Genomic DNA, 25395 nt, shown 5'->3' on the forward strand with positions numbered 1-25395 from the left:
ATCTTCCTGACTCATGAATATCATTTATAAATAATTTTTCTTTGAACCCTTCAAATTGAGCATACAGTAACCGGTAACAAAGGGTTTCCTTTATCAAGTTTGAAAACAGCCATTTCTAACTATACAGTGAAAAAAAACAAATAGTGAAAACACATTACTTTTCACGATTTTTGTATTTTGTTGTAAAAGATGCAAATATACACACATTCATAGGGGTTACCCAATCATTTGGGTGCTAGAACAGGAGACAATTTTGTTCTAACAGCACTTCACGGGAGCCGTGAGGAAAAGTGTCTTGTTGAAATAACTGGAAAAGCTTAAGTAAGATGGATATATCCATGTGTTATTTACAAAAAATGGTGCCTGGATACATGTTCACATCTCATGTTAGAAAAGAGGCTTCATCTTGTATTTATTCACATGAAGAGCATATGAAAGATATTTCACACATTACATTTATGTAATCTATAGCTAATTCCACAGATATTTAAATAACCCCCTTTGGCAGTAGGAAGGAAGCTCTCTTGTAACATAATCTCATATTAGACACAAGTTGGTGTAATGAAAGATCTCAGAAGGGAGTGGTGCAAAGCAACAGAAAGGAGAGAGCAGAAAGCAGTGAAACAAAGCAAGACACCAAGATGAAAACTTACCCATTGGTCTTCTTCAAAGTGAAGTTAAAACTATTTTTTAAACCTCAATTTTTATTTTTAATTAAATAAAGAATAAGGGATAATAAAAACATTTCTTGTGCATTTATTATGGAAAAGGTACTGTTCTATCATTTAATATGGTAATACTGCTAACTAGTATTATTTTTGTTATTTTACAGATGGGACTCAGTGAATTTAAGTATCATAGCCAGCATTGAAACTCAGGTCTGACTCCAAAGCACTCAACCTTTCTCCACCATACCAACTCCAATGTACATTGATGTATACAGTCATTTTACACACACACACACACACACACACACACACACACAAACAAAAAATATATCAAATTATTTTAAATCAAATTACATTTTTACAGAAATTTAGATAACGCATGCCCAAATTTATCTTTAAAAATTTTTTATGCTTGGATAATTTTCTGGTAATTTTTCTGAACTAATACTCTACCATAATTTTTTCTCATTTAAATTGCCTGTAAGGCTGTAAGGTACTCCATAATAACTATATTATTTATAAAGGATTCAATGACCTTGAAAGAGAAAGCAATGATGGTGCTTTCCAAAACTAAATATAAATAAGATACACATCACTGTTTATTTCTGATTTGACAAGATCATACATATCCAGAGGTAAATGTTTAGTTTATTTTGTTTCAGAATTTTAGTACTCTACTGGATTGTGAAATATATGAAGAGCATATGTTGTTTGTAGGGAATTATTCATACACTTATGCAATATTCAAGAAACCATTTAAAGATACCGCTGTCCCCTAAGATGGTATCAGAGAAGAACAAAATAAATCCAATATCTAGTCAAATCGAAATCATATTTAATGACTTAATGAATACTCCCTCATAAATTACTTAGCTAACTTGTAAATGAGGAAACTACTGAGAAGTCAAATACATAAATGTAATGTTAAAAAGGATAAACACATACAAATATTTTTATAAAACTTACACTAAAGGAGCTAGTAATTCAAGACACTTAATACTTTGATCTGTAATTATAACCTTATGATATCCTGTACAGTCATAAGTCAGGGGTTCCGTAAATTATTTAATTCCTATCTTGGTGAGAAATCAAGGGAGGACTTTATAATGTTTCTTTCCTCATAATCTGCCCCATATTCTCACTCTGATGTGAATAGTAATTACCAACATGGAATAACTCTCTGCACATATGTCAGCTGAGATTTAGAAAAATTTACCAGAATTTATATGTATTTATAGTTGACATGTTACCTCATGTATAAATATACACATATTTTGAGGTTTTTTTGACTCCTAAAATCCTCCTTTCACTCATTCATATTCTTTAGACATCACAATTCTTCAATACAAATAGTCCTATAGCTTGTTCAGCAGGGTTGGAAATATACCCAGAACCATACCCATATACCCTTACAGGGAGGAAGTTTCAGCCTTTTCTGAACAAATCTGAATCTCTGTTTGCTGTTTTTTGTTCACAAGACACATATTAAGATTTGGTAATTTAATTAAGTTTGATTTGGGGTCAACATGGTAGCATGTAGTGTATCTTAGAGATAACTTGAATCTACAACAGTGGAAGACACAAACCTTTGAGGGAGCCAAAATGACCCTCAGAAAGCGAGGTAGAGTATATTAGAACCTGGATCAAAGACTTAGGTTCCACCCGCTCTTTTTTTAATGTTTATTCATTTTTGTAAGACAGAGAGAGACAGAACACAAGCAGGGGAGCGGCAGAAAGAGAGGGGGACAAAGAATACAAAGCAGGCCCTGAGCTGTCAGCACAGAGCCTGATGTGGGGCTCAAACCCACAAACTGAATCATGACCTGAGCTGAAGTCAGATGTTAATCAACTAAGCCACCCAGGTGCCCTTTAGATCACTTTTGCATAGAGTCAGTTAAGTAGATATGATGTCAAAATTTCCTGCAAGCTTGAAACCTGGTAATGGGATTGAATTTCTTCATATTTTTACTTGGCTTCTACTTAGTACTGAGGCAAAGCTGTTCCACAAAGGTCAAAGGTACAAGCCACAGCCCAGATTTTGTAAGAGAGATAGGACAGCTGAATTCAAACCCGCTCTTCATTCCTTATGGTTCCATCCAATGTTTACAATGGCCTCAGCTCCTGTTGTTGGGGAAATGGTGCTGTGCAGAGAGCACTAAACTCAGTGTAGGAGACCAGGCCTGGGGCCTGGCTTAACTATCTGTCATTTGTGTCCTTAGGAATGCTATTTTGCTGAGCGTCAGCTCCCTCTCCTGTAAAATGAGGATGGCTGTGCACATCTTTCTGGGTCATTGAGAGAATCTAAAAAGATAACGAAGATGAGGGTGCTTTAAAAACACCAAAGTGTCATTAGTGGCACGTGAAACAGGACAGACCTTTAATAGTTATATATTCATATGTTTATATTAGAAAAAGACAAAAAACATTATACCTGGGTGTTCACACATATTATATCTTAGACTAAGACTGAAGAAGTTATTTAAGAAGTGGCTTGAATGGTGCCTCATTTGTAATAGGAGTCCAAAAAGCATTTGTTGAATAAATAAATAAAGGGGTAAATGAATTTGAATAAAGTTTTTAAGTAAGTAATCATACAGGTAGCATGCAACTTTAGCTGAAGTCTGGGAAATACAGCTCTGAAGCAATAAACAAATATGAGGCATTCATTACGCTCATATTTTCAAACATTTATTAAATAGTAAGTAGTAAAAAAAATCTTCAACCTGAAAAAGTACTGCTAACCTAAGTGCGATATTTCAGTTTTTTTTTTTTTTTAAAGAATGGGAATTAATGATAAAGAAATACTTTGGAGTAAAGAGTTGACTCACCTGTGTCAGAAAGGATGAGTCTAATTTTCCATCAATAGTACTCATGGAAGAATCCCTAAAGTGAATCCCGTTTTTCTTCCAAATGAACTAACCAAATACACATGAACAATTTTTGTCAGTAGCATTATCTGAGGGTGTGTGTGTGTGTACGTGTTTCCTTTCTTCTTCACTTTGGAAGCAGTATTTTTAAGTAGTAGAAAAGGATACTACAGGACTAGAGTAAATCTATTCTAAATGTACAACAAATTTCACGTTGATCTGCTACCCATAAATGGAATTAAATGTTTTGAGTAAGCTCATATTTCTAAAGCAGCACTGTTTAAAAGTTCACATCACAGAAACACGCATCGGTCTCAGACTAACTCCATGAACAAGCTCAGGGACTCTGTGTGGGTCTCAGCCATGTGCAAATGGAACTAGTCTTCCTTCCCCTCTTTCTAACCTTGTTTAGGGAAAGAAGGTTACAATATTCCACAATTCGCTTCAGTGATGTTTACAGTCTCATCCAACCTTTTACTCTGCTTAGTCTTTTTGCTAATAGCCACATTTTTTATCCTCTCTAGGTCTTCATTTTTATTATCTTCCAGGCACTGACTTTGTTAGCCTGAATTTTATCTTGCACAGGACTTTCCCAAAACCACTTTCCTCTCTTTTCAAGGAGATTCTGTTGCTACAGACCATTGGTTGTCCTGCCACCTCACCAGCCACAATGCAGCCAAAATATTGTGGTTAGTGACTGGGTGCAGAGCAAGGACTCATTTCCAACACTGGTTATAAAAACATAGAAGGCAAAGGCAATACGCAAAGGACATTTTCAACAGAGAATAATAGTACTGAAGAATACAAACAGCTAAAACTGATAATCAAGCACAGAAAGACAGTTCTTCAAAGTAAAATGTTTAAACATCACAAGAAAACTCAAACGTAAGCTATATATCCCCGAAGTGTGATGGTAAGCTGTCTTCAGTTATGTTTCACACTGTCAAAATGTGTGTGTGTGTGTGTGTGTGTGTGAGAGAGAGAGAGAGAGAGAGAGAGACTCAACTGACATATAGAAAGTGTATTGTCCCAAAATATGTTTAGTTATGAGTTTTAATAATAAATGATGAGTTTTGTCTCATTTGAGTGACTATTCAGAGAACTATTTTTATCTCTACCTGCCAAATATAACCATGTGAAAAAAAGGCAGTGTGATTCTAAAGAGAGCACCCTGCCCACTGCTTTTAAAAACATGCCTTTATTTGGTCATGTGGTGTTGCACTGAAATGCAGAACTTTTCTGGGTAATCAGATGTCTCTACCTGTCCACCAACAACCAATGTTTCATTGGAAAGGAACATTATGGTGCCAATCTAGAAATAAATCCTTTCCTAAATTTGGCTCAGGGCCGAATACACACTGAATATAAGAGCAATGACATGAAGACCAATGGGAAATGTTTAAAAAGAGTAAAAATTATGTACTAAAAAAGGAATTTTATTTTTTGCTGAATACTTTGACAGACAATACCTAATACTTGTAGGCTAGTTAATGTAAGATCAGAGATGGCAGATGATAATTTCAAAATATATTTAAAGTATTTTTTATGCTTTATTTATTTTTGCAAGAGAGAGAAAGAGAGAGAGACAGCACGAGTAGGGGAGGGTCAGAGAGAGAGGGAGAAACAGAATCTGAAGACAGGCTCCAGGCTCTGAGCTGTCAGCACAGAGCCCGACGCGGGGCTCAAACCCACAAACTGTGAGATCATGACTTGAGCTGAAGTCGGACGCTTAACCAGCTGAGCTACCCAGGCACCCTCAAAATACATTTTAGAAAACAGGGGCACTTTTCCCATTTTTAAATAATGATTGAAACAAATGTATAAAGACACTCATCTCCCCTACCCCAGTTGCATAGACTCAAAATGCCTGCACATTTTCGTGGAGGTGGAGAGGTGTAATGCCAGCAGAAGCCACTTCCCTTTCCAAGAATTCTCCAATGCTGTGCCAAGATCTGGCAGTGCGTCTCTTGGGGTATGCTGATGTACCAGAGCACAGCACTGAGGGCTTATTCTTGGCCACTGAACCTTAAACTATAAAGGATTTATGGTTCAGAGAGAAACTTGCATCATTTATTTAGAAAAAGTATAAATATCTTTCAGACCATACTTCATTACAAACTGGTAACCAAAGGAAAGAATGCAGTGGAGAGTAAGGAGATGGATACTACTTTCTGAATGGTGTGATAGCAGGCATACGATATTCTCCAGTGTTGTTACAGAGCTTAATATTGGGACAGTATTCTGTAGGGGAGAGTTAGTCCACCTTTCTACGGACTACTGAAAATCTCTACTAATTAATATTGTTGTATATGTGTGTGGGGGGAGGAAGGTAAAGGAAGAAAGTCTGAGTTGGTATTTTTTGGAAACACTGTTGGGAGGGAGACTTTCAGGTTCACTGAACAAAGTGCTTTAAAATGTTTCCAAGTAGAACTCCTGCTTGAAATGAACAGCTAATAACTTATAATCAGATATGCCAATTTGTATGCAATGTGCTAAACTTCATTAAAAAATGCTTATAAACTATTTCATTCATTAAACATATGTATTACAATCCTCTCGCCCTCAACCTGGTTAGTAAATACTTTATTCATGGATAATGCATAGGTTAACAATAACTAATGTCAAATTGCCACAATTCCATAGTCGTGAAATCCAAATTAATAAGGTTGTCTAACATAAAAAAAAACCCCACAAACAAATAAGCAACCAGACCAAAAAGGGGGGGGGGCAAGGAGGCTAATTTTTACTGAGCCTCTTTTGAATGTTGGTAATCTATTTATGGTATCTCATTTAATTCTTAAAACATCATTCTGAGTAGGAACTGATATTCCCACTTGAGGGGTGAGGAGACTGCAGCTTGGGGAGATTAATACAGCTACCCAGGATCATTTAGGAAACTGATGCGGCTGGGATTGAGCTCATGAGAGAATGCCCAGAGCCCATACCTCTTTCTGCCACACTCTGCTTTCTCTCTAGTGCTCTGTAGACTATGTTCACACAGTATTTGATGTTTTGAAATAAAACCTCTTAGGAAGCAATCTCAAAAAGTGCTGAATGGTTCTAATGCATTATTAGTAATTCTGCTACATTTAACATCCCACTGAAGATTAAAAATGCCTTTCTAAGATCACAAACTGACCAGGTCATTTACTATCATGACAGTTGGCTAAAGTATCAACTTAAGGACAACGTGGACATCTCAGCCCCTGGCAGACATCAGTGTTCCAGTCACAGCATCGATCTCCTGAAAGCAAGAGTGGCGCCCAGCTTACTTTGAATTAGTAACCTGCAACACTGTTAATTAATTACCTTAATTTTTATTTTTACTTTGCTTGCTTCTGAAAAGAATTTGAAGTGGTTTGTTGAGAACAAAAACTGCAACAGAAAATAAATGATAGGTTTTTGGGATGTGGGAGGTGGGGAGAGATAAGATAATTCAATAAATCTATTCTAACACATGAGTTAACATACATTTTATCTGGAGGGATCTGCCAGAATCTTGGATTAATTTACCTTGGTGGACACGGAAATAGTATGAAAACGTGAGAAGCTAAGAAGGTTTTAAATGGTAACGTGTAAGAAAATTGGTTACCGAACCTTTTCTTCTGAGATACCACAAAGATAAACACTAGGGGATGTGGTCCCACATTCCACATTAGCAAGGTGGAATTAATTAGATTTTACTATAACAAACAAATTGTTTATGGAGTCAGTCTCTATCCTTCTCTCTTGCTTCCTTAAAATGTCAACCATTGCCACAGTATATAGAAGGAAACCTAATGCATTGCTTATCTTTTTAAGCAGAAATCTGATTATTAATGCACAAGACTTTATTTATCCAGCATTGCTGAGGACTAAAGGGTTCTATGTAAATAAAATTTACATCACGACTGGTTCGTTCACTAGACTAACAGTACAAATTTTAATGTTTTACTGGGAAATCTTTTCAAATAGAATCATGCTTTGTCTTACACAGATATTGAACATAGTTTAATTTTTTCTTGATGAACCAGAATCATCAAGACATCAAGCAAAGGCCATTTGTCTTGAAGTCAGACAGACTCGTGTTTGAAATTTCACCTTTCCTGGTCTTCTACATTGAGAACACTGGCTTGCTGAAGCATTATTAAATTAGGTATGAGGAAGCCCTTCCTTTGTTTTGTAAACTATAGAAGAAAAAAGTGTAAAATAACACTTCATTTTTTTTTTAATGTGTAAAAGTGAGGTAGGTCCCGAAAAGACCAGAGATGTTTTCAAATGTTATATGCCCTAGAGCTTTTAAGGCTGTTATACCTTGCTTTTTAATGATAGATAAATATTTCATGTGTTATCATTAATATTTTATTATATGTTTTCAATTTTGCACCTCTCAATGTGTGCTTTAAATTATTTTTTCTGAATTACTAAAAATATTTTTAGTGTATCATGATATCAAGGTTTTGATAATAAGGTTGTCAGAATGCCAAATTACAATGTCAGGCAGTGGGGACAGATATTTGAATTGACGGAAATTTTATGCTCTCTGTTAGAAATTCATCAATTACCTACAATAAGGAACAAGAATCTGGGTATTTTAAACACTTATAATAAATATATAGTGAGTGAAAACCAGTTGCTTATTCAAATGCAGCAAAACAAATGTGTCTTGGATTCTCAGATAATGATTTTTTAAAAAAGTGTATCTCCCCCTGGGGTGCCTGGGTGGCTCAGTTGGTTAAGCTTCTGACTTCGGCTCAGGTCATGATCACATGGTTCGTGGGTTCGAGCCCCGTGTCAGGCTCTGTACTGACGGCTAGCTAGCTCAGAGCCTGGAGCCTGCTTCAGATTCTGTATCTCCCTCTCTCTGACCCTCCCTTGCTCATGCTCTCTCTCTCTCTCAGAAATAAATAAAAAACATTAAAAAAAAATTAAAAGTGTATCTCTCCAAACATTAGTGAGCAACTCAGTCCCAGGAGTTTGCAAACACAGACTAATCAGATTAGGACCATTGTTTAATGTGAAATGTGTTGGAAGTACATGCCTTTATTCTCCTGAGGACATAAAAAGATATTTAGATAAGGCATTTAGGACAGGAAGAATGTTTCCAGGAAGGGGAGGCCATAATCTTTTCTTTAGTTAAGCTTTTTGTAAAATGGCACCTAGAAAGATGTGGTTTCATTTGCAGAGACTGTGAAACAGTCCATCGTCTACATCTTATATTTGTAGCAGTCCATTTATATCATAAATCCCAATTTTGCTGTTTCTAATTACTTTTTGAATAAACTGTCAAAAATATTTAGGTTTATCAACCTAAAGAATGTTTTGTCTCGTCTCAGAGAGATTAGAGAATAAAATGTTTTGTGAATAGGAGTATGGAATTCATTTTCTTATCAAACATAGAAACATTATGCCCAGAGTGTATCCTGACAAGTATATATTAGGCATTATAAGCAACGGGTTTAAGGACCTCCTGGTCATTTGGAGAAAGACAATCTTTTTATTGTGCTGGCAAAAATGTTTTTGGTTTCCTGCCATTAAACCCAAGTGCCAGTGGAGGTTGGAGCAGAGTTGAAATAGCATTATACAATATATTTTTTAAGAGAATAATATATATTTTAAGAGTAATTTTTATTTCCTAAGGAGATGAAAAATTACATTTCTTCATTATATGTGGGGAATGTGCATAATTATCTCCTCCTGGTCAGATATAAATTTTTCTATCTGCTTTAAACATTCTGCATATTTCTCGCCTTGTGAGCCAATTCTACCAATTGTGAGAGGGAGGAAAAACCCAGAAGACCCCTACTAATTTCTTCTAAATTGAATGGTAGTTTCATGGAGACGTTTTCATTTAATTTATATGATCAGATTGTGTTGAGTAGAACCAGACTGTGGGGTTAAACATTTCCATATGTTATAAAGGCCCAGAACTTTTCCTGAAAGGAGACACCATTCTGAACATAGACATTACCTGCGGCTTCCAGAAATGGCTGCAATCGCACCCTGGTTTGGCCCTCTCCTCAGCAATATGTGTCATATGTGAGCACATGGAGGAGACGCTGTCCCTCTGTTGCCCTACCTCTGCCACACCCGTGGACTCCAAAGGCCACCAGATTTTTTCCCAGTCATTGCCACTTGCCTTCATCCTCTGTGTATGGAATGAAGAGTTAGGTAAATGCAGGGAAGGAAGGCCGAATTAACAAAATTCTGGAAATCTGGTTCCCAGGTTAGAGGCCCTAGTGGAATCTACGAATGCTTCACAACTCACCCCTTGATGGGACATTTTGGTGACTATAACCATCCCCTCTTCATTTAATGTTCCAGAAGTTTGTGAGACCTCAATGAGTCATGAAGAATCCTAATTTCAAATCCAATGAATCCAAAGTGATGATAACATATAATAACAACTGACATCTGAACAAAGGTTAGTATTTGACAATGGATAAAGATTGGTATACCTTCCCTTCCTCGGGGCTTTGTTGACATGAATTGTGAACGTCGTCCTCTCTTACTAATTTTCCAGGCCAAGAAGTAAGTCCTTTGATTTGGCCCCAGACCAAGTCGCCAACGTTGAACGTCCTTGGCCTATAATGTATCAACTCATTTGAAGAAGGGGAATCTGGATTCCTTAGGTCATCTTCACTACTAATGCTTTTAGCGTCTGAAGGGCTAGGCACACACCCATTAATGCTTTTGGCATTAAAGTCTCCATTGTAATGGATGTAGTCTTTGACTAGAGAACTTTCCAAACTATTTGAGGAGCTTGGAGATTGCTCCTCTAGGACCAGGTCTTGCCTTGTGGTGCTCAGCAGCTCTCCAAAGCCCCGACTCTGTCGAGGTCTGTTCCCATTAATGTGTGCGCATCTTTCCACAGTGTTCTCTAGTCTCTCCTTAAAACTCATCATAGTTCTTTTGTAGTTATTATACCTGAAATTTTCCTCCAGAATTTTATCCCCTTGACAGTTTCTTGGTGGTAACAGTACCGGGTGCTGTTCCCCAGGCAGAAATGGCAGTGTGGAGACATTGTTGGACCTTTCGTGACAAGGACTACTGTGGACATGGCCTGGATGATCTAAGAATTCCTCACACTTCCACCGGTTTCGCTCCCCTCCAGGGCTTTGCTCCCCGTCCCACTGTTTTTTGGATGTGTGGCAACTTGCTGACTTGAAATACTCAAACCCATCTCCTTCATTTGAGTTCTTCCCATGGTCCAGATTCCTGGGCAGCCGAGCCCCTCTTGCATTCCTCAGCCTACCCTCATGATCGACACTGCTCATGTTTCGTCCATGAATGACCGCACTGACAGCACTGGGGAGACTTAATGGGTCACCAATCGAGGCAGTGAAGGCACTCATGGCACTCAGAGCTGGAATGGGGCTGATCTGAGTTGTACTGTTGACTGCAGTGGTGATGACAACCTGAACTCCTTTGCTGGCTGCATCAACAACTGCTTTGTAAATGGCATCCACAGAAGCATCACCTGGGCCACCCACAATGAGGCCATCCTTCACCTGCTGACCAAGAGATGGGTCAATCCTCGGTTGCAACTCACAAGATGTATCTTGGAAAGGTGGAAGTGGAGTGTTTGGGTTCTCAGGAAGAGCCGTGAGCCCCGGCTGAGTGCTTATTCTTTTGTTTAGGAGAGCTGCATCCTCCTGCATTCTCACCTTGAAGAAACAGACAGGAAGTGGTGAGAGAGACAAAAGCCTTTAAAGACCTCGAAGAGAAAGACCATATTAAGATTTGCCAACAGGCAAACAAATATAACAAGGAAGGAAATAAAAAGGAAGAGCAAGGCTTGAAATAAAAAGGCACTCTGTTTAGAAAAGCTTGTGCCTTGGTTATATTTGGGTCCCGTTTCTTTGGTTGAAATCATTTCACAGATTTTTGTTTTAAGAAATCATCATTACCATACATTCTTTAGAAGAGTTACAGATGAGGTAGTTGGACACAAACTGTTTTCAGGTAATGACTCCACATCTTTAACTGTCATTACAGGTTTTGCAACTTGAAATTCAAAGAGAGAAACATGTCAGTAACCAGGACTGCTCGAATTACAAACGGAACCAAATTTTGAAAAGGATTTCTAATTCACTTATATTTCTACTGAAATACAACTAAGCTAAAAGACTCCTTCCCTTTCTCTTTCTTCAATCTCTCTCCATATATATATATATATATATATATGTATATATACATACTCCATATATATATGTGTATATATATATACTCTTTTTATAATAATAAAATATTTCTGATATGACACTATTTTTGAAAACTTCAGATTGAACAGTGACACCTACTTTTCAATCTTACCTGGCTACTGGCTAGGGGACACCCCTCTGCTCTCAATAGTGTCAATGGCTTTCTATAGCCATCAAGATGTGACTCTTAAATGGGAAAAGGTGAAGGGAGGGAATTCCCAGTAGGTAAGAATATCCATGCTCAGGACGGGAAGGATGATGCAGTTAGAAAAAGTCCCTAAGGTTATTCTAATTTCACCAACCCCACCTAAGAATTGCTGCTTTGAACCCTTGATACTTCAAAATTTCCCCTCAATGATCTGTCCCTTCTTGTCTTCACATCCTTTTCCACTAAACCAGAACCTGGGATCCATCAGTATATCAACCACTCTCTTGTTATTCTTCCCTGTCTAAAGCTACCAGATAAAAATCTCAATCCGGGATGAATTTAACTGCCTGCTTATCTATATCCACAGTGAGAATGTGGAGTATCTGTCTAGGAATTTAGGGCTTTCAACTGCAGCTGGGGGCTTACTGTTCTCATCAATGCAATGACCCTCTAGTTGGGTACCATTCTCCTTCACAGACATTCAAATCGTCATCCACTTCTTCAAGCTGGCTGCTTACCATCTCCAGCACTATTCTTAGTGGATAGCCTTACTTAATAGAGAGAATGGAGTTCTGATGGTTAAGAATTCTCATAGTTCTTATCCTCTGCTACTCTCTGCCCCCTGGCAGGACATACTACTATGCCCCAAATCCTGCCCCGCTTCCCAGTGTAAGAGGGGCCTCTTCTGCTCTCTGAAGGTAAGTCCTTCATTTATGCTTTGGATCCCAAGGCAATCGTCAGAGATCTTACCTCATCTGTTATCTCTCTCTTCTTACTCAGGACCTTCAGATTATGAGACTGATGCGCTGCCAGCTGTGCTTCCCTTCTCTTCTTTATATTCAATCTTTTCCACTTTTTATTTTTATTTTTCTCTTTCCTTTGGCTATACAACCATGTGCATAGCTTCCCTATTTTAAAAGTTTGCATTCAACCTACGTCTGCCTTGGGGCACCACCCTATTTCTCTTATGTTCTTGCCAGTCACGTTCTTGAAAGAGTAATCCACACTCTTTAATTCCTAACCTTTTCATCCTTCCACCCACTGCACTCTGTCTTGTGCTCCCATCACTCCACCAAAACTGAATTCCACCATCACTAAAATCTAGTGGAGTTCTTTATCTACTTGTTTGAGATTCTCAGTGACATGGCTGAGCACTTTCTCTTCCCTTCTAAATTTATCTTACTCCATAAGATGTACATGAATATTTTCTCATTGTCAAAACACATAAAATTTTCTTTATCACTATTCCCCATCCAAACCTGACATTCCCATCCCTTTCCAATCCCATTTCCTTCCTCGGAAGTAATCAGTGCTGCAGTGCATCCTTACAGACACTTATTTTGAATACATTAAGGTGCGTAGGTGTATATCCAGTTTTCTTTCTTTTCTTCCTTCTTTCACATAAATGGTTCTGTACTTTAGTATTCTACAATACCACAGTATTGAAGCCTTGCAATCTTGTGGATCTTTCCATATCAGTTATACAAGTCTACCTACACCTCTTAAACTACTAGAAAGATGGATATACCATAATATATTTAATTATTTCCCTGCTGATAGACACTTAAGTGGCTTCTAACTTTCGCCACCACAAATCACGTTGTAATGAACATTCTGAGCGAATTGCCCTTTCGCTCACATTTGAAGATTTCTCTAAAATAGATACAAAGAAGTTGAACTTCCGGGTCAAAGGGTATGTATATTTATTTTTTTACATTACTTTTGAAAAACGTCTATTTTTTGAGAGAGGGAGAGAGTTGTGCAAGGCTTGGGGGTGGGGAAGCAGAGAGAGGGAGACAGAGGATCTGAAGTGGGCTCCGTGCTGATAGCAGGGAGCTCAATGCAGGACTCAAACTCATGAACCACAAGATCATGAGCTGAGCCAAAGTTGGACGCTTAACTAACTGAACCACCCAGGCATCCCAAGGATATGTATATTTAAAAACCTGAGCCTGGGTGGCTCAGTTGGTTAAGTGACTGACTCTTGATTTCAGCTCAGGTCATAATCTCACAGTTTGTGGGTTTGAGCCCCACGTTGGGTGCTGCAGACTCAGGCTTGGGATTTTCTCTCCCTGTCTCTGTCTCTCACTCTCTTCCTCTGCTTGCTCTCTCTCTAAATAAATAAAATAAACTTTAAAGAAACTCCTGATAAACTATCAAATTACCTGGATTTGTATCAGCATACAATCTGTATCAGCATACAATCAGACCAACAATATCTTTAAAAGTCAGCAAGGAATAACAATCAATCTGATGGACACATGAGTGTTGTAATTTGTATTACTCTGATTACTCTTTTCATATGTTCATTAATAATTTATTTTTCATTTTCTGTTCGTATCTATTGTTCATTTTTCTAATCAATTATCTTTTTTCTTCCTGATTTGTAGGAGCTCTTTTTATAAAATGAATGTCAATTTTTTGCCATTATTATGTAAGTATTTTCTGCCAGGTGCACTTGTCTTTAACTTTATTTAAAATACCTTTCGTCATATGGAGATTTTAAAGTTTTATATATTCAACCCTATTACTTCTTTTCTTTTTGACCTTCTGATTTTGTGTCTTACCGAAAGAACCTTCTCTGCCTCAAGATTATTAAAAAAAATTCTGTATTTCCTTTTTATATTTATTAAGTGTCACTCTTTCCATCTAGCTCCTTAATCTGTCAGAAATGTGTTCCACTTGTAAAGCTAAAGGAACACTATATAGCTGAAGCTAGGGTGAGCGGTGAGGCCAGGACTAGAGAGTCAGCCCAAGCTGGCATATTAAAGATATGGATTTCAGTCATGAGAGCAGTGGAAACCCTGAGGGAGTTTAAGAGGATCATATGATCAGTTTTTACCATCCGCTCCCAAAGGACCACTGAGATGCCTCAGACAAAATAAAATAACCTTCACACAAAAGACTGGAATGTTTCACAATAGTCATTACTGGAAAATAATAGTAAGTGGAGGTGAAAGGGCACATGGCCTCTTTTTTCTGTCTCTTCCCCCCAATTAAGTATTTTAACAGACCTAGACATTGCTTACTATTTGAGTAACCCAGGGAAGGAGAGTACCTGAAAGTTCTGAAACAGACAAGCCATAGGGTTACTGTTAGCCGGGCAAGGGATTGTGGGCTGTCCTTGAAATGCCTGCAGGTTCTGGTACCCCTGGAGAAGTTGCTGCTGCTGCTGCTGCTGATTTGGAGGAAACATCTGATTGTTGTTTAACAGCGACTGCAGATGAGTCAGTTGATGGTTATTCAAAGTATTGTTTATTGAGGACATGTCACCTATAGTTTGAAAAACATAAAGTGTAAGTCAGTGTGACTCTTCGGAGATCCTGTGCCTATCTATGCACCTGAGGATTCCTGAAACAAAACCTGAAAACTACACGTGACACGGTCATTCTTTTCTCTTTTTCTCACCAATGTCTTACTAAGTGGTAAATAGAGAGTAGTAGTATTAATTAATTTTATCTTCCATAATTAGTTTTTTGATTTTATGTCCCGGAGACACTACTTAGTCTTTGCTTTTTCCATTAGCCAATCCTTCTAGATTGAGCTTCGGTGTTATAAATTCCTTGAAATTATTTTTGTTAGAGCACCTAAAACTAAAGGTGGAAATTAATCCTAAAATGTTTTAGTAATCATAAGTATCTGAGCAAATTATTAAAACGAGTGGATCTGATCAGGCCTTGTTTAAAAAATTTAGTTCTCATGCCACAGTCATCAATAAATACCACCAAAGAAAATCAGATTTGGCCTAGGAACACGTATTTTGTTTTTAAGTAAGAGGTTGGTCACCTAAAATTAAAAATAATACAAAAGAATTCATTGCCATAATCATTAAAAATAAATATTACTCAATCAGTTGGGATAAGCTAACAACTAAGTTCATATTCATAATTCAAAATTAACTTGTTTTAAAATTACATTGAAATTATCTTGAAGACAATGCCATTGAAATTGTCTTGTAACTTGAAATATGTAAATCTGTAATGCTTTTTAGGTTATTTTACTGTTGATTTTGATGCCAGATAGAACTAATAAACTATAGCCTAGAGTGAACTATAAAATTAGTAAACTATATTCTAAAGGCATCCATAAAATCTGGAAACATTATTATTAATTTTTATTAAATCAATAAATTTAAATACCTTGTGACTGTATTATATGTATTTGCCTCTTTCCAGACTTTCTGGATACCATCTCTGCACTTACTGTTACAGCTATCTGCATCAGTCAGTTGGATATACTTGCCATTATTTTCTAACCTTTTTGTGATAGAATAATATATGTGAAGGATTTTGTTTTTAAGACACAAAATTCTAAGGAATTATATTGGCTGAGGAAATCTAACATCGGCTATTGAGACTATCTGTTTCCTTGAACTTGAGCAAAATTTATCTTTGAATATCTTTATGCCTTGTTTCTCATTTTTCTGGATAAGCATTTAGTTTTGTTTATTTAGGGGTCGCCTGGAAGCAATACTTCCTCAAACAGTTTCCATCCACAGTGCAGCCGCTCATACTAACCCTGTGATGCCACACCAACTAAAATTTAAGTAAGAGTTACTTTTAAGATGGGCCTGTGCTTTATTGTTTGGAAAATCAGACTCTACTTGGCTTAAGAGAACGATAGGTAGGTTAGGTTTAAGTGGCATCAGAATTAGAAGATCAGAGAAAGTAGATTAAAATGTTATTCAGTGCTGCTAGAACAGGGGAAGAGGAAAAAGTCATTTTCATGTTTGTATAACTAAGGGTGTGTGGGGGTGTTATTATATTTAGTTCCTTAAGCAAGCTGTGACATAACAAAAACATTTTTAAAAATAGTGTGACAAAATGGAGTTTTTAAAAAGGAGAAAATAGAATTAGAAAAACGTTTCTTTGGTAAAAATTTGTGAAAAAATGTAACTTACCAAGCAGACCTGTCCCCAGTAGAGGGTTAAGTAGCTGTGGCATCACAGAGTTACTGTTGAGTTTAGCTGGACCAGGTGTATTCCCAGCATTATTAGATATATTCAGCAATGTTTCTGCCATTGACACCACTGCTGTCCCACCAAGTGTTGAGACAGTCAGTGCTGCCACTGCTGATGATGTAGTGGTTGTGGTAGTGGTTGCCTGGGAGGAAGTTGCTATGGAAACCTCTGGATGATTAGCGGTGTTGGCCGATGCTGGGTTCAGGACACCTCCCAACAGCTGGGGATTCAAGGCCATTAATCCTGAGGCCCCAGTGACAGCTGGGAGGAACAGGGGGTTAAAAGTAGTGTCACTGCCTGCAAAGCCCGGTAAAGGGTTCCCCAGGGGGCTGGTTAAAAGGGTCTCAGCTCGGCTGTTCTCTGACTGATTGCTTGGCAAATGGTCTGGTGGGGCTGTCATCTGTGTTAATGAGGGTAAAGGTGTATTTTGCTGTTGCAAAAGATCTGAGATGGTCAGATTGAAAGATGGCAGGGGAAGCATGGCAGCTGCTTGGGCTTGGTTCTGAAGCAGGGCTGCTAAGAGCTGAAAGTGAACAGGCTGCAATACCTGCCCATCCATGTCACCGGAGAGAAAAGCTAAAGCAGCGTTTACATTCGGGTTGAGAAAACCTAAAGGGTGGAGGTTGATCTCAGACTTGCCTTCTCCTGCTGAAGGCTGGAGGATATTTAATAGATTCTGGTTTAGGAGATGCTGTTGATTCACTGGCAAAGAGATAGGTAGAGAACTGAGGAGGCTGGGGTTCAAGGGGTGTGGAAGATGGTTGTTTGAAGTACTGTTGGATGGAAAATGAAGTGCGTGCTCTTGGCCAACATAAGGAAAATCACTCCCAATAGGCAGCTGACTCTGCAGTGGATTTCCAGCTGCGGTGGTAACTATGACGCCATCTTGCAGAACAGATGTTGTCTTTGTGATGGCAGGGTGGCTGGTGCCAGCTATGGCTGTGGAGGATGATGGTCCTGAACCGCCTACAATGAAGAAGAAGAAGAAAAAACAAACCACCTATTAATTATGGATGTTAAGGAAGACAACCCCATAAAAATACACTAAGGTTCATTTCAATTCATTTGTTCCACGTCGCCTTTGTGAATTTAAATCAGATTAATTGTAATCAGAGGTGATTTGGCAGTGGTTAATGAAGCTGAAGTGTAACTTTATACTTCCTCATCTACTTTGAAAATAAGTCTATTGAAGAAGTTTAGAAATATTAAAAAATATTAGGAAATAGCTGTTTCTAACTATCAAACATCTTGCTTCTCACAGCCTGGACAAGGTGAAAATAGGGCAATCTGCGCTGTCATTGGTAGACAAGGGTGACAAGGCTTTATTTTTCAAAACATATTTTTTCATTTAAGAAAATGTTTTTGGTCTTTATTTATAATACTACCACCTCCTTTTAGTGAAAAAAAAAGCCCCTAGAATACACATGAGTGTATACAACAAAATAAAAAATACCTATGGAGATAACTATTAATATTTTAGTATACAGTTCTTCAGGCTTTTCCCGCCTGTATGTATATACATATGCAGACATATATACACAAATTACATATTTTAACAAAAACGGAATCATGCTGCTTTGTGACTTTTATGTTTTATCCATAACCCTTTTCTTTTATCAATAGGTTTCAACTACCTTACCATGTTAACTCGTGTTAACCTGAAAGTCATTTTACTTGTGTCATGTATGAAGATACCAAAATTTAATCAATCCACAGTTGTGGATATCTGATTGTTTACCATCTTTTACTGTTGTAAGCAACACTGCGATAAACGTTCTTATTAGCTCATCTTTGCCAATGTGCTGTTATTTTCTAAGGATAAATTCTTAAAAGTGGAATTCCAGGGACAAAAGAGTTTACATATTTTTAAAGCTTTGAGTACATATTGTCAAACCGCCCTACAGTCAAGTTGAATAATGCACATTCAATTAATACTTTTATAAACAGTGTATGGCAGTGTTCATTTCTCATCAACACTACATTTTTTGATCTTTTAATCTTTGTCACTGATAGCATAAATATACTCTGTACTTAGGGTTCCCTAAATCAGACCAAATGCCATCACCCCAAATAGCATTCTTAATCTTGAAAGTCTTATGCTTTGGATGAAAATTCAAGGAACTTAATATTAAAAATGTAAAACTTCAGTTGTTTATTATAATCATTTTAGTTGTTCTCAATCCAAGCTGCACAACAGAATTACCTGGAGAACTTTAAACAAGCAAATAAACAAAAACAATGCCTGGGCCTTATCTCAGGCTAGCTGAAAACTCATCTCTTAGGGTACAGCCTGAGTATCCTTTGAAATCACCCCTGGCAATCCAGATGCACAAGGGATGGAGTGAGAATCACATTCTGTTGAAAAGTAACCTACAATCATTGTTTTCGTAAAAGGTCTTTCCCTAAAGAGATGCAGTATGTATTATATGCATTCAGCAAATATTGTTACAGGCTTATGTAACATGTATATGATATAATGAACAACACTAGTGTTACTGAAAATCTAAAATAATTCAAACACTTTATTGCTGTGCTATGCCATCAAAAACTTTATATTTGACTATGTTACCATTGAGACCTTGTCCAAATAGAAATACACAGAAATGTTTCCATCATTGTATCAGTATTACAAATTTTATATGCTTCTTGTTTTCTTCTAGTGGAATAACACAAAAATTTTTCTTTTTTGATATATGGACATTTGTATGAATATTTTTAACCTTGTAACCTATGGATTGATCATATTTGCTGAACCATTCTGATAAAGTTTGGCATTTATATTTTCATCATTGTATATAACACAGAGATGAACATCTTCCTGCATATGGTACTTTGCTACCTTTGAATTTTTCCTCAGGGAAAACCTGTATGTTGTTGTAAGAATCAAAAACAGGTCAGTGAAAGGCTCGTAATGTTTCAAAGCCTATACAAAAAAAAGGAGTTATCATTGTCAGCATTATTATTTACATTAGTAGCTGTGGTTAGTAGTGGTGATATAGTAATAATAAGTATAAATCCGTATACCCAACACACCTTATAAAATATCTCTATATTGCATGACTTTGTAATTTTTCCCAGTTGTATGTCTGTTTTTTTTTTTTAGTTTTCTTTCAGTGTTTCATTTAAAGAATGAGGTTTATAACAAATCTGTTTAGAAATATATAAATATTTATAAACTATTATCACAAAATAGTGACTATGTTCACAAAGAGTAGAGTAAGAACACATCAAATGCTGAAGTAGGCATATGGTATACAATTCCTTAAATGTTAATTCAGATTTGTAATAAAAGTCAACACCTTAAGCATTTCACTGCTTCATAAAGTTCGTTCTTTCTGTAAATGGGCAAAAAATGTGCTTTATTTGCATTTGCAAGCCATCTTTTTAAACAAGCCAATAACAACTCTTATTTACTGGTAATCACTATCTGTGGCCATTTTTCCCATCTGCTAACCAATAATGACACATTTAAATGTGCAGACCACTGTTCTTTTAACCACAACCAGAGCACATTTTCAAAATAATCTAGCAAGGCATTATATATGTAGGGTTTTCTTAGAGGTTACTACTATTAATATTTTTGTCCTGTTTTGCAAGAGAGAAACATCTACATTTAGGAGCCATTTGGGGAGGTTATTCTAAAAGTTCTTCATCTAAATATTCTTGAGGAATGACAATAAAGAAAATATTATAAACAGAAATGTGGTGGAGATCCAAACTTCTTAAAGATAGTATGTGGATCAAGGCCTAGTTTTTATTTTCTCTAACTTTCAACAATGAGCAGAAAGGCTTTGTTAAATAAAAGGATAGAAGCAGTGATATAAAACAACAGAAACAGCTCCCTGCCCTTTCCTGCAGGAACTCAGAGTAGAGGAAAAGTGATAAACACACAAATCTCCTTGTCTTTCTTTTTCCTCTTCCAAATACATTTATTGGGAGCTTATATGAATCAGAAATGTTAAAGCTCTGTTCATAGAGCTAGTGTAACTGTAATGCCACATACTAAGAGATTTGACAGCTATATAGCAAGGGGACAATTGGAAAACTGAAGGTGTCAGGGTAAACTAAGCAATGGTAACATTTGATCTGGGATTTGAAACTGGAATAAGGAGATAGAAACAAGGTCATTAGAAAAAGAAAAAAACCAAGGAGATACTGAAGTACATGGAGGGTAATAAAGTATATGAAAGTACATATGCTGAAAACAAAGAAATTGACTAAAACTATTGTATGCTACTTTTCCACATACCCTTGCCCTCCCACCATTGTTAAACGTACTGCCTTAGACAAGTAGCACAGAACTTTTAAATTATCTTTCTAAACCATTAAAGGCAAGGATCGCTTCTTATTTCTGAAACCTAACACGGTCTCTAACAAATGGTTGGCATTCCAAAAATGTCAGTTCAATGAATCTATTAAGATCATAAAACCTGCATTCAACTTCTAGAAATCAGAGCTTTTGATGCTGTGTGTGTGGCATGTGATAGGGAAGTAAGAGAGAGAATACCATTCTTTCGTGGGGAAAGTAAAAACTGACTTCAGTATTGGTCCAATATTGGCCAGGAGGTAAGAGACAGGAAAGGAGATGCCTGGAAGACGACAAGTTACCTCAGACTCTCACGTGTTCCTGGGAGTTAAAATCACCTTACAGGGGAAGAGGTATATTCCAAAGTATTCTGAGTTCTTAAAGTCACTCAGAAATGTTTGGGGTCATCCAAAGAAGACCTTGAATTTTTATGTCTGGAGTGAAATTGGAGATTGCTTATTTCTGAACCGCTTAATCTTGCATAGGCACTCTCTGAGGCAATCCTACTTTACAGTTCTATGTAAAAACCATATGGTCTCTTGAAGCACGTAGAAAAAAAATGTTTTCTTAAAGATGATTTTTTTCCCCCAGCCAAGATGTTTTGTGCTTAAACTAGTGAAAGGGACAGTTACTAAGTTTTTTAAAAAAGCAAACTATTCACTAAACATTTAGCATTTAAATAGCCAAATGGCATCTGGAGCCTGGAACAAGTTACTAAGTTGGAGAAGTCCTTTAATTGAAAAAAATGATTATTTCACATCAGCCAGCAGCACCATGAACTGGCACACATTCTTTTTCTCATTGTCTCTGTTGCTTTTAATGAAGTAGGAGATGAAACTGCAAAGCCACCCAAAGAAACTTTTATGGGGTGAGATCATGTGCCTAGACATGCAATCAGAGGTTGAGATAAACTGGGACAATCAGGAATTGACACTCTTAGCTTGCCCAGTGGGGTAGATTTCCAGATGTAAACAGTACTTTTTGTATACACATATAATTTATGATGTGTGGGAGTGTATATGTGTGTGTACATACAGAAATATCACCAGTAAATTTTTAAAATATTTTTAAAGGATATTTTCCTATTATTAATAGTTTCATTATGGAGATGTTTTTTCTGCTTCCTTTAAATTTTTTTATTTGCTTTTTAGAACACAGGTAATATCCACCCCTTTGGATTTATTTCCCTTGTCACCAATATCCTTTAAGAAAAGTCATTGTATTATGCTAAACTCTTATATGGTTGACTCTTAAGTATTAGTATTATTGTACATGCCTTTGTATGTACACAAGAGATGGCATAAAGCTTATACCAAATGAATCAATAAAGTGCTTTTAAATTGTCATCATACCCGTTTGATCTATATCTCCAATTTTGAATAAATACCACTTTATGCTATAAAACTTTTGCAAAGTTAATATGCCCAAATACTGATTTTTATGCATAAAAATTTAAGAACCTAAGAGATGAATCATATAAAAGGTATGCCTTCACCATTTGACCTTTATCATTTGCTTTGGCAAGTGTACTTTAAATGCAAACAAGGTCAATGGTAATCCTTAATAAAAATGAATGCTTGTAGAAACAAGAGAAAACATAATGCTCTAGTGAGTCTAATAAAATATAATTCACTTTTCAATCCCATGGAAATAGTAAAATTTTCTCCTCTATATTTAAAGGATTAATTTAAAAAATAAATAGAAAGATAACTTGTATGAGAGGTCTAGATCTTCCAACAAGACATTATTTCCCCAAGCCTCAGTAATGGCATGGTATATGTAATTACAAAAATATATCAATTTCTATCTTTGTGCTTTGCATCCTGATGTAAATTCCTAGCATTCCTTTACCAGAAGTAGGCAGGAAGACCTAGGGATTGGTGGCTATAAGAAGAGGAGGGGAAGCGATCAAAGGCAGCATCTAATGAAATGCTCTCCACCCTTAACGGGGCCAGCCTGCTGGGGAGGAAGAAAACCAGTGGAAAGGATGCAACTTGAATAGTGGAATGTGATGTTTCAATCATGACTGTATCAAGATCAGTTTTGTGGTGGCAATGGGGTCAGGCAAAAACAAACAAACTAAAACCAAAACTGATCATTTCTGTTTCCTTAAAACAGAATTACTCCATCAACTGTTGGAGTAAATGCAAAAATGCTTGAGATGTTTCACTGTTTACTCAAGCAACAAAGTTTTGGTTTATTTTTAGAAAAGCCTTTTATCACATTAAAAAAGTTTTTTTTTTATTGTAAGGAAACCAATTTTGAGAAAAGAGGTTAAATCTTTTGCTTGGTGGGATTTCTGCTCTCTGAATATGGGGGTAGAGTAACAGTTAAAATATCTCAACATTCCATTTGGAAGTTTTATCTCCTTATTTTGTTTAACGAGCAGAGTGAACTGAGTTTCTAAGTTATAAATAGTTAACTTTGTGTCCTTCCATTGTACTACTTGATCTGCAGTGCTAAAACAGTGCTTAGCACATACTAGGCGCTCAGTAAATATTTGTTAATTACCTCGTGAATATTCTAAGACAGTTTAGGCCTATTTGGGGCTGTGAAGCCAACTTAGTATGCCCCAACCAGTATATTTTGATAAATGAAATAGAAAAACAAAAGAATACATTGTATACCTAAGGCATTATTTTGTGCAAACTGTTTCTGTTAACATATATACATATATACAGAGAGAGAGAGAGAGAGAGAGAGAGAGAGAGAGTGTTAGGTCATGTTAGTGGGTGATAAAATCATTTCAGTGGGCCATGACTGTCTTAGAGAATTAAAAAAAAAAGAAATAGAATAAGACAGGATAAGATAGAATGGGATCAGAGTGCATCACATATAATAAATGTTTTATTTTTGGAAACTTTTGTTATATACTAGAAACATATCTCTAGTGGATTATAATGCAAGTTAATTTCTTACTATAGGAAGAAATACCAAAAGGTTGAACACACTGCTTTAGAGTCAGGCCTCTGACTTGCTTGACTTTGTGGGGAGTGGTCTATGGAGCTGTGCTCCAGGAAGCATGTTTGTCAAAAGAGGTGTTCCTGTGGAGTTGTGCAGCACAGGGGCTCTGCTCTAGGTTACCTCTGATGAATGCTCTCCCTTATACCTGTACCCCATAGGTCTTGGACACATATTTTGAACTTTCCTGGACTAGCTCTCACCCAGGAGTATCTCAGCAACTCCTCACACTTCTGTTGTTTAGTTCCATTTTTAATCTGTAAAAAGGTGAGCTGTTACTTTGAATTTGCAAGTATAATTCTTACAAAATAATTTTTAGTCTACTCTTTGCTTTACTGGCCTTAATGTTGTTTGACGTAAGTTCCCGTAAAGGAAGAACACTATGATTTATCTAGTACTACATGCATGTGGAAATGAAATCTATTTTGATGATACCACAGAAATATTTTTAAGCGTTATTTTTAATGAGTCAAATTTTTGAAGAGTTAACATTACTGCCTCGAATTTGAGTACTTTTAGAAGCTGCATCAATGTTTTCGGACCACTTGATTTTAGTAAATAATAACTTAGTCATGTCCTAGAGAACTGAAGAATTTCTAGTGACTTCATAAGTGAGTTTAGTGTATTGCAATGGAATAAGATTCTCCCAATTTGCACACTGGGACAATTTATTTCTTGAAAGGTACAAAATAGATCATTGAATCAGCAAACATATCAAACCACTCTGAGTTCTGTTTTCACCTTTGATTATACATACCCAATGTCTAAAGTCAAACATATTTTAAGTCTTTCTTTTGTACACAAGGAAACATTAAACCTGGAATACGTAAACAAAACAAGTGGTGTAACCCTGATAATAGGAAACCTTCTTAAACAGCAAGACATCATTTTAAAAATATCTTACAGCAAAGAAGAAATGGCTCATTTTGCATAAACTTAACTGAAAGAACAGACATAGATTTTTATCACACAATCAAGAATTTAATAGAGTTTTGGTATTGGTTAAAAAACAAAGCAGAAGGCAACTTTTAACCTAGAAGCCTTGTGCATCAGATGAGGGATAAAATCTAGACATTTAAAAGTCTGGTTGGAAAAGATGTCAATATCAACTATTATTAATTCAACCACATTAAAGGAGCCTTTGCCCTTCTTCACTCTACATTTATCTTTATAAGACTAGAAGAGTATTTCCACACAAATGTCCCGTATCCTGAGAGGGTTAACTTACATAGTACAATCCATCCTTGAACATTTTTATCCCATAATCTCTTTGCATCTGTAACTTCAAATGTAGGGAATAAC

General features: G+C 36.6%; 1 protein-coding gene across 1 annotated transcript in view; it reads right to left on the reverse strand.

The window, feature by feature from the left end:
• Positions 1-25395, reverse strand: part of MBD5 (methyl-CpG binding domain protein 5) — a 147395-nt gene that overhangs the window by 14495 nt on the left and 107505 nt on the right. Inside the window, exons 8-10 of the mRNA XM_039244572.1 lie at positions 16767-17792; positions 14925-15139; positions 9973-11181 (exon numbers count right to left, since the gene is read on the reverse strand). Coding sequence (XP_039100503.1) covers positions 9973-11181; positions 14925-15139; positions 16767-17792 — 2450 coding nt within the window. The remainder of the gene's footprint in view (positions 1-9972; positions 11182-14924; positions 15140-16766; positions 17793-25395) is intronic.

The sequence above is a fragment of the Hyaena hyaena genome, unplaced genomic scaffold (assembly GCF_003009895.1).
Source record: "Hyaena hyaena isolate Hyena2069 unplaced genomic scaffold, ASM300989v1 scaffold_246, whole genome shotgun sequence".
Classification (NCBI taxonomy): Eukaryota; Metazoa; Chordata; class Mammalia; order Carnivora; family Hyaenidae; genus Hyaena; species Hyaena hyaena.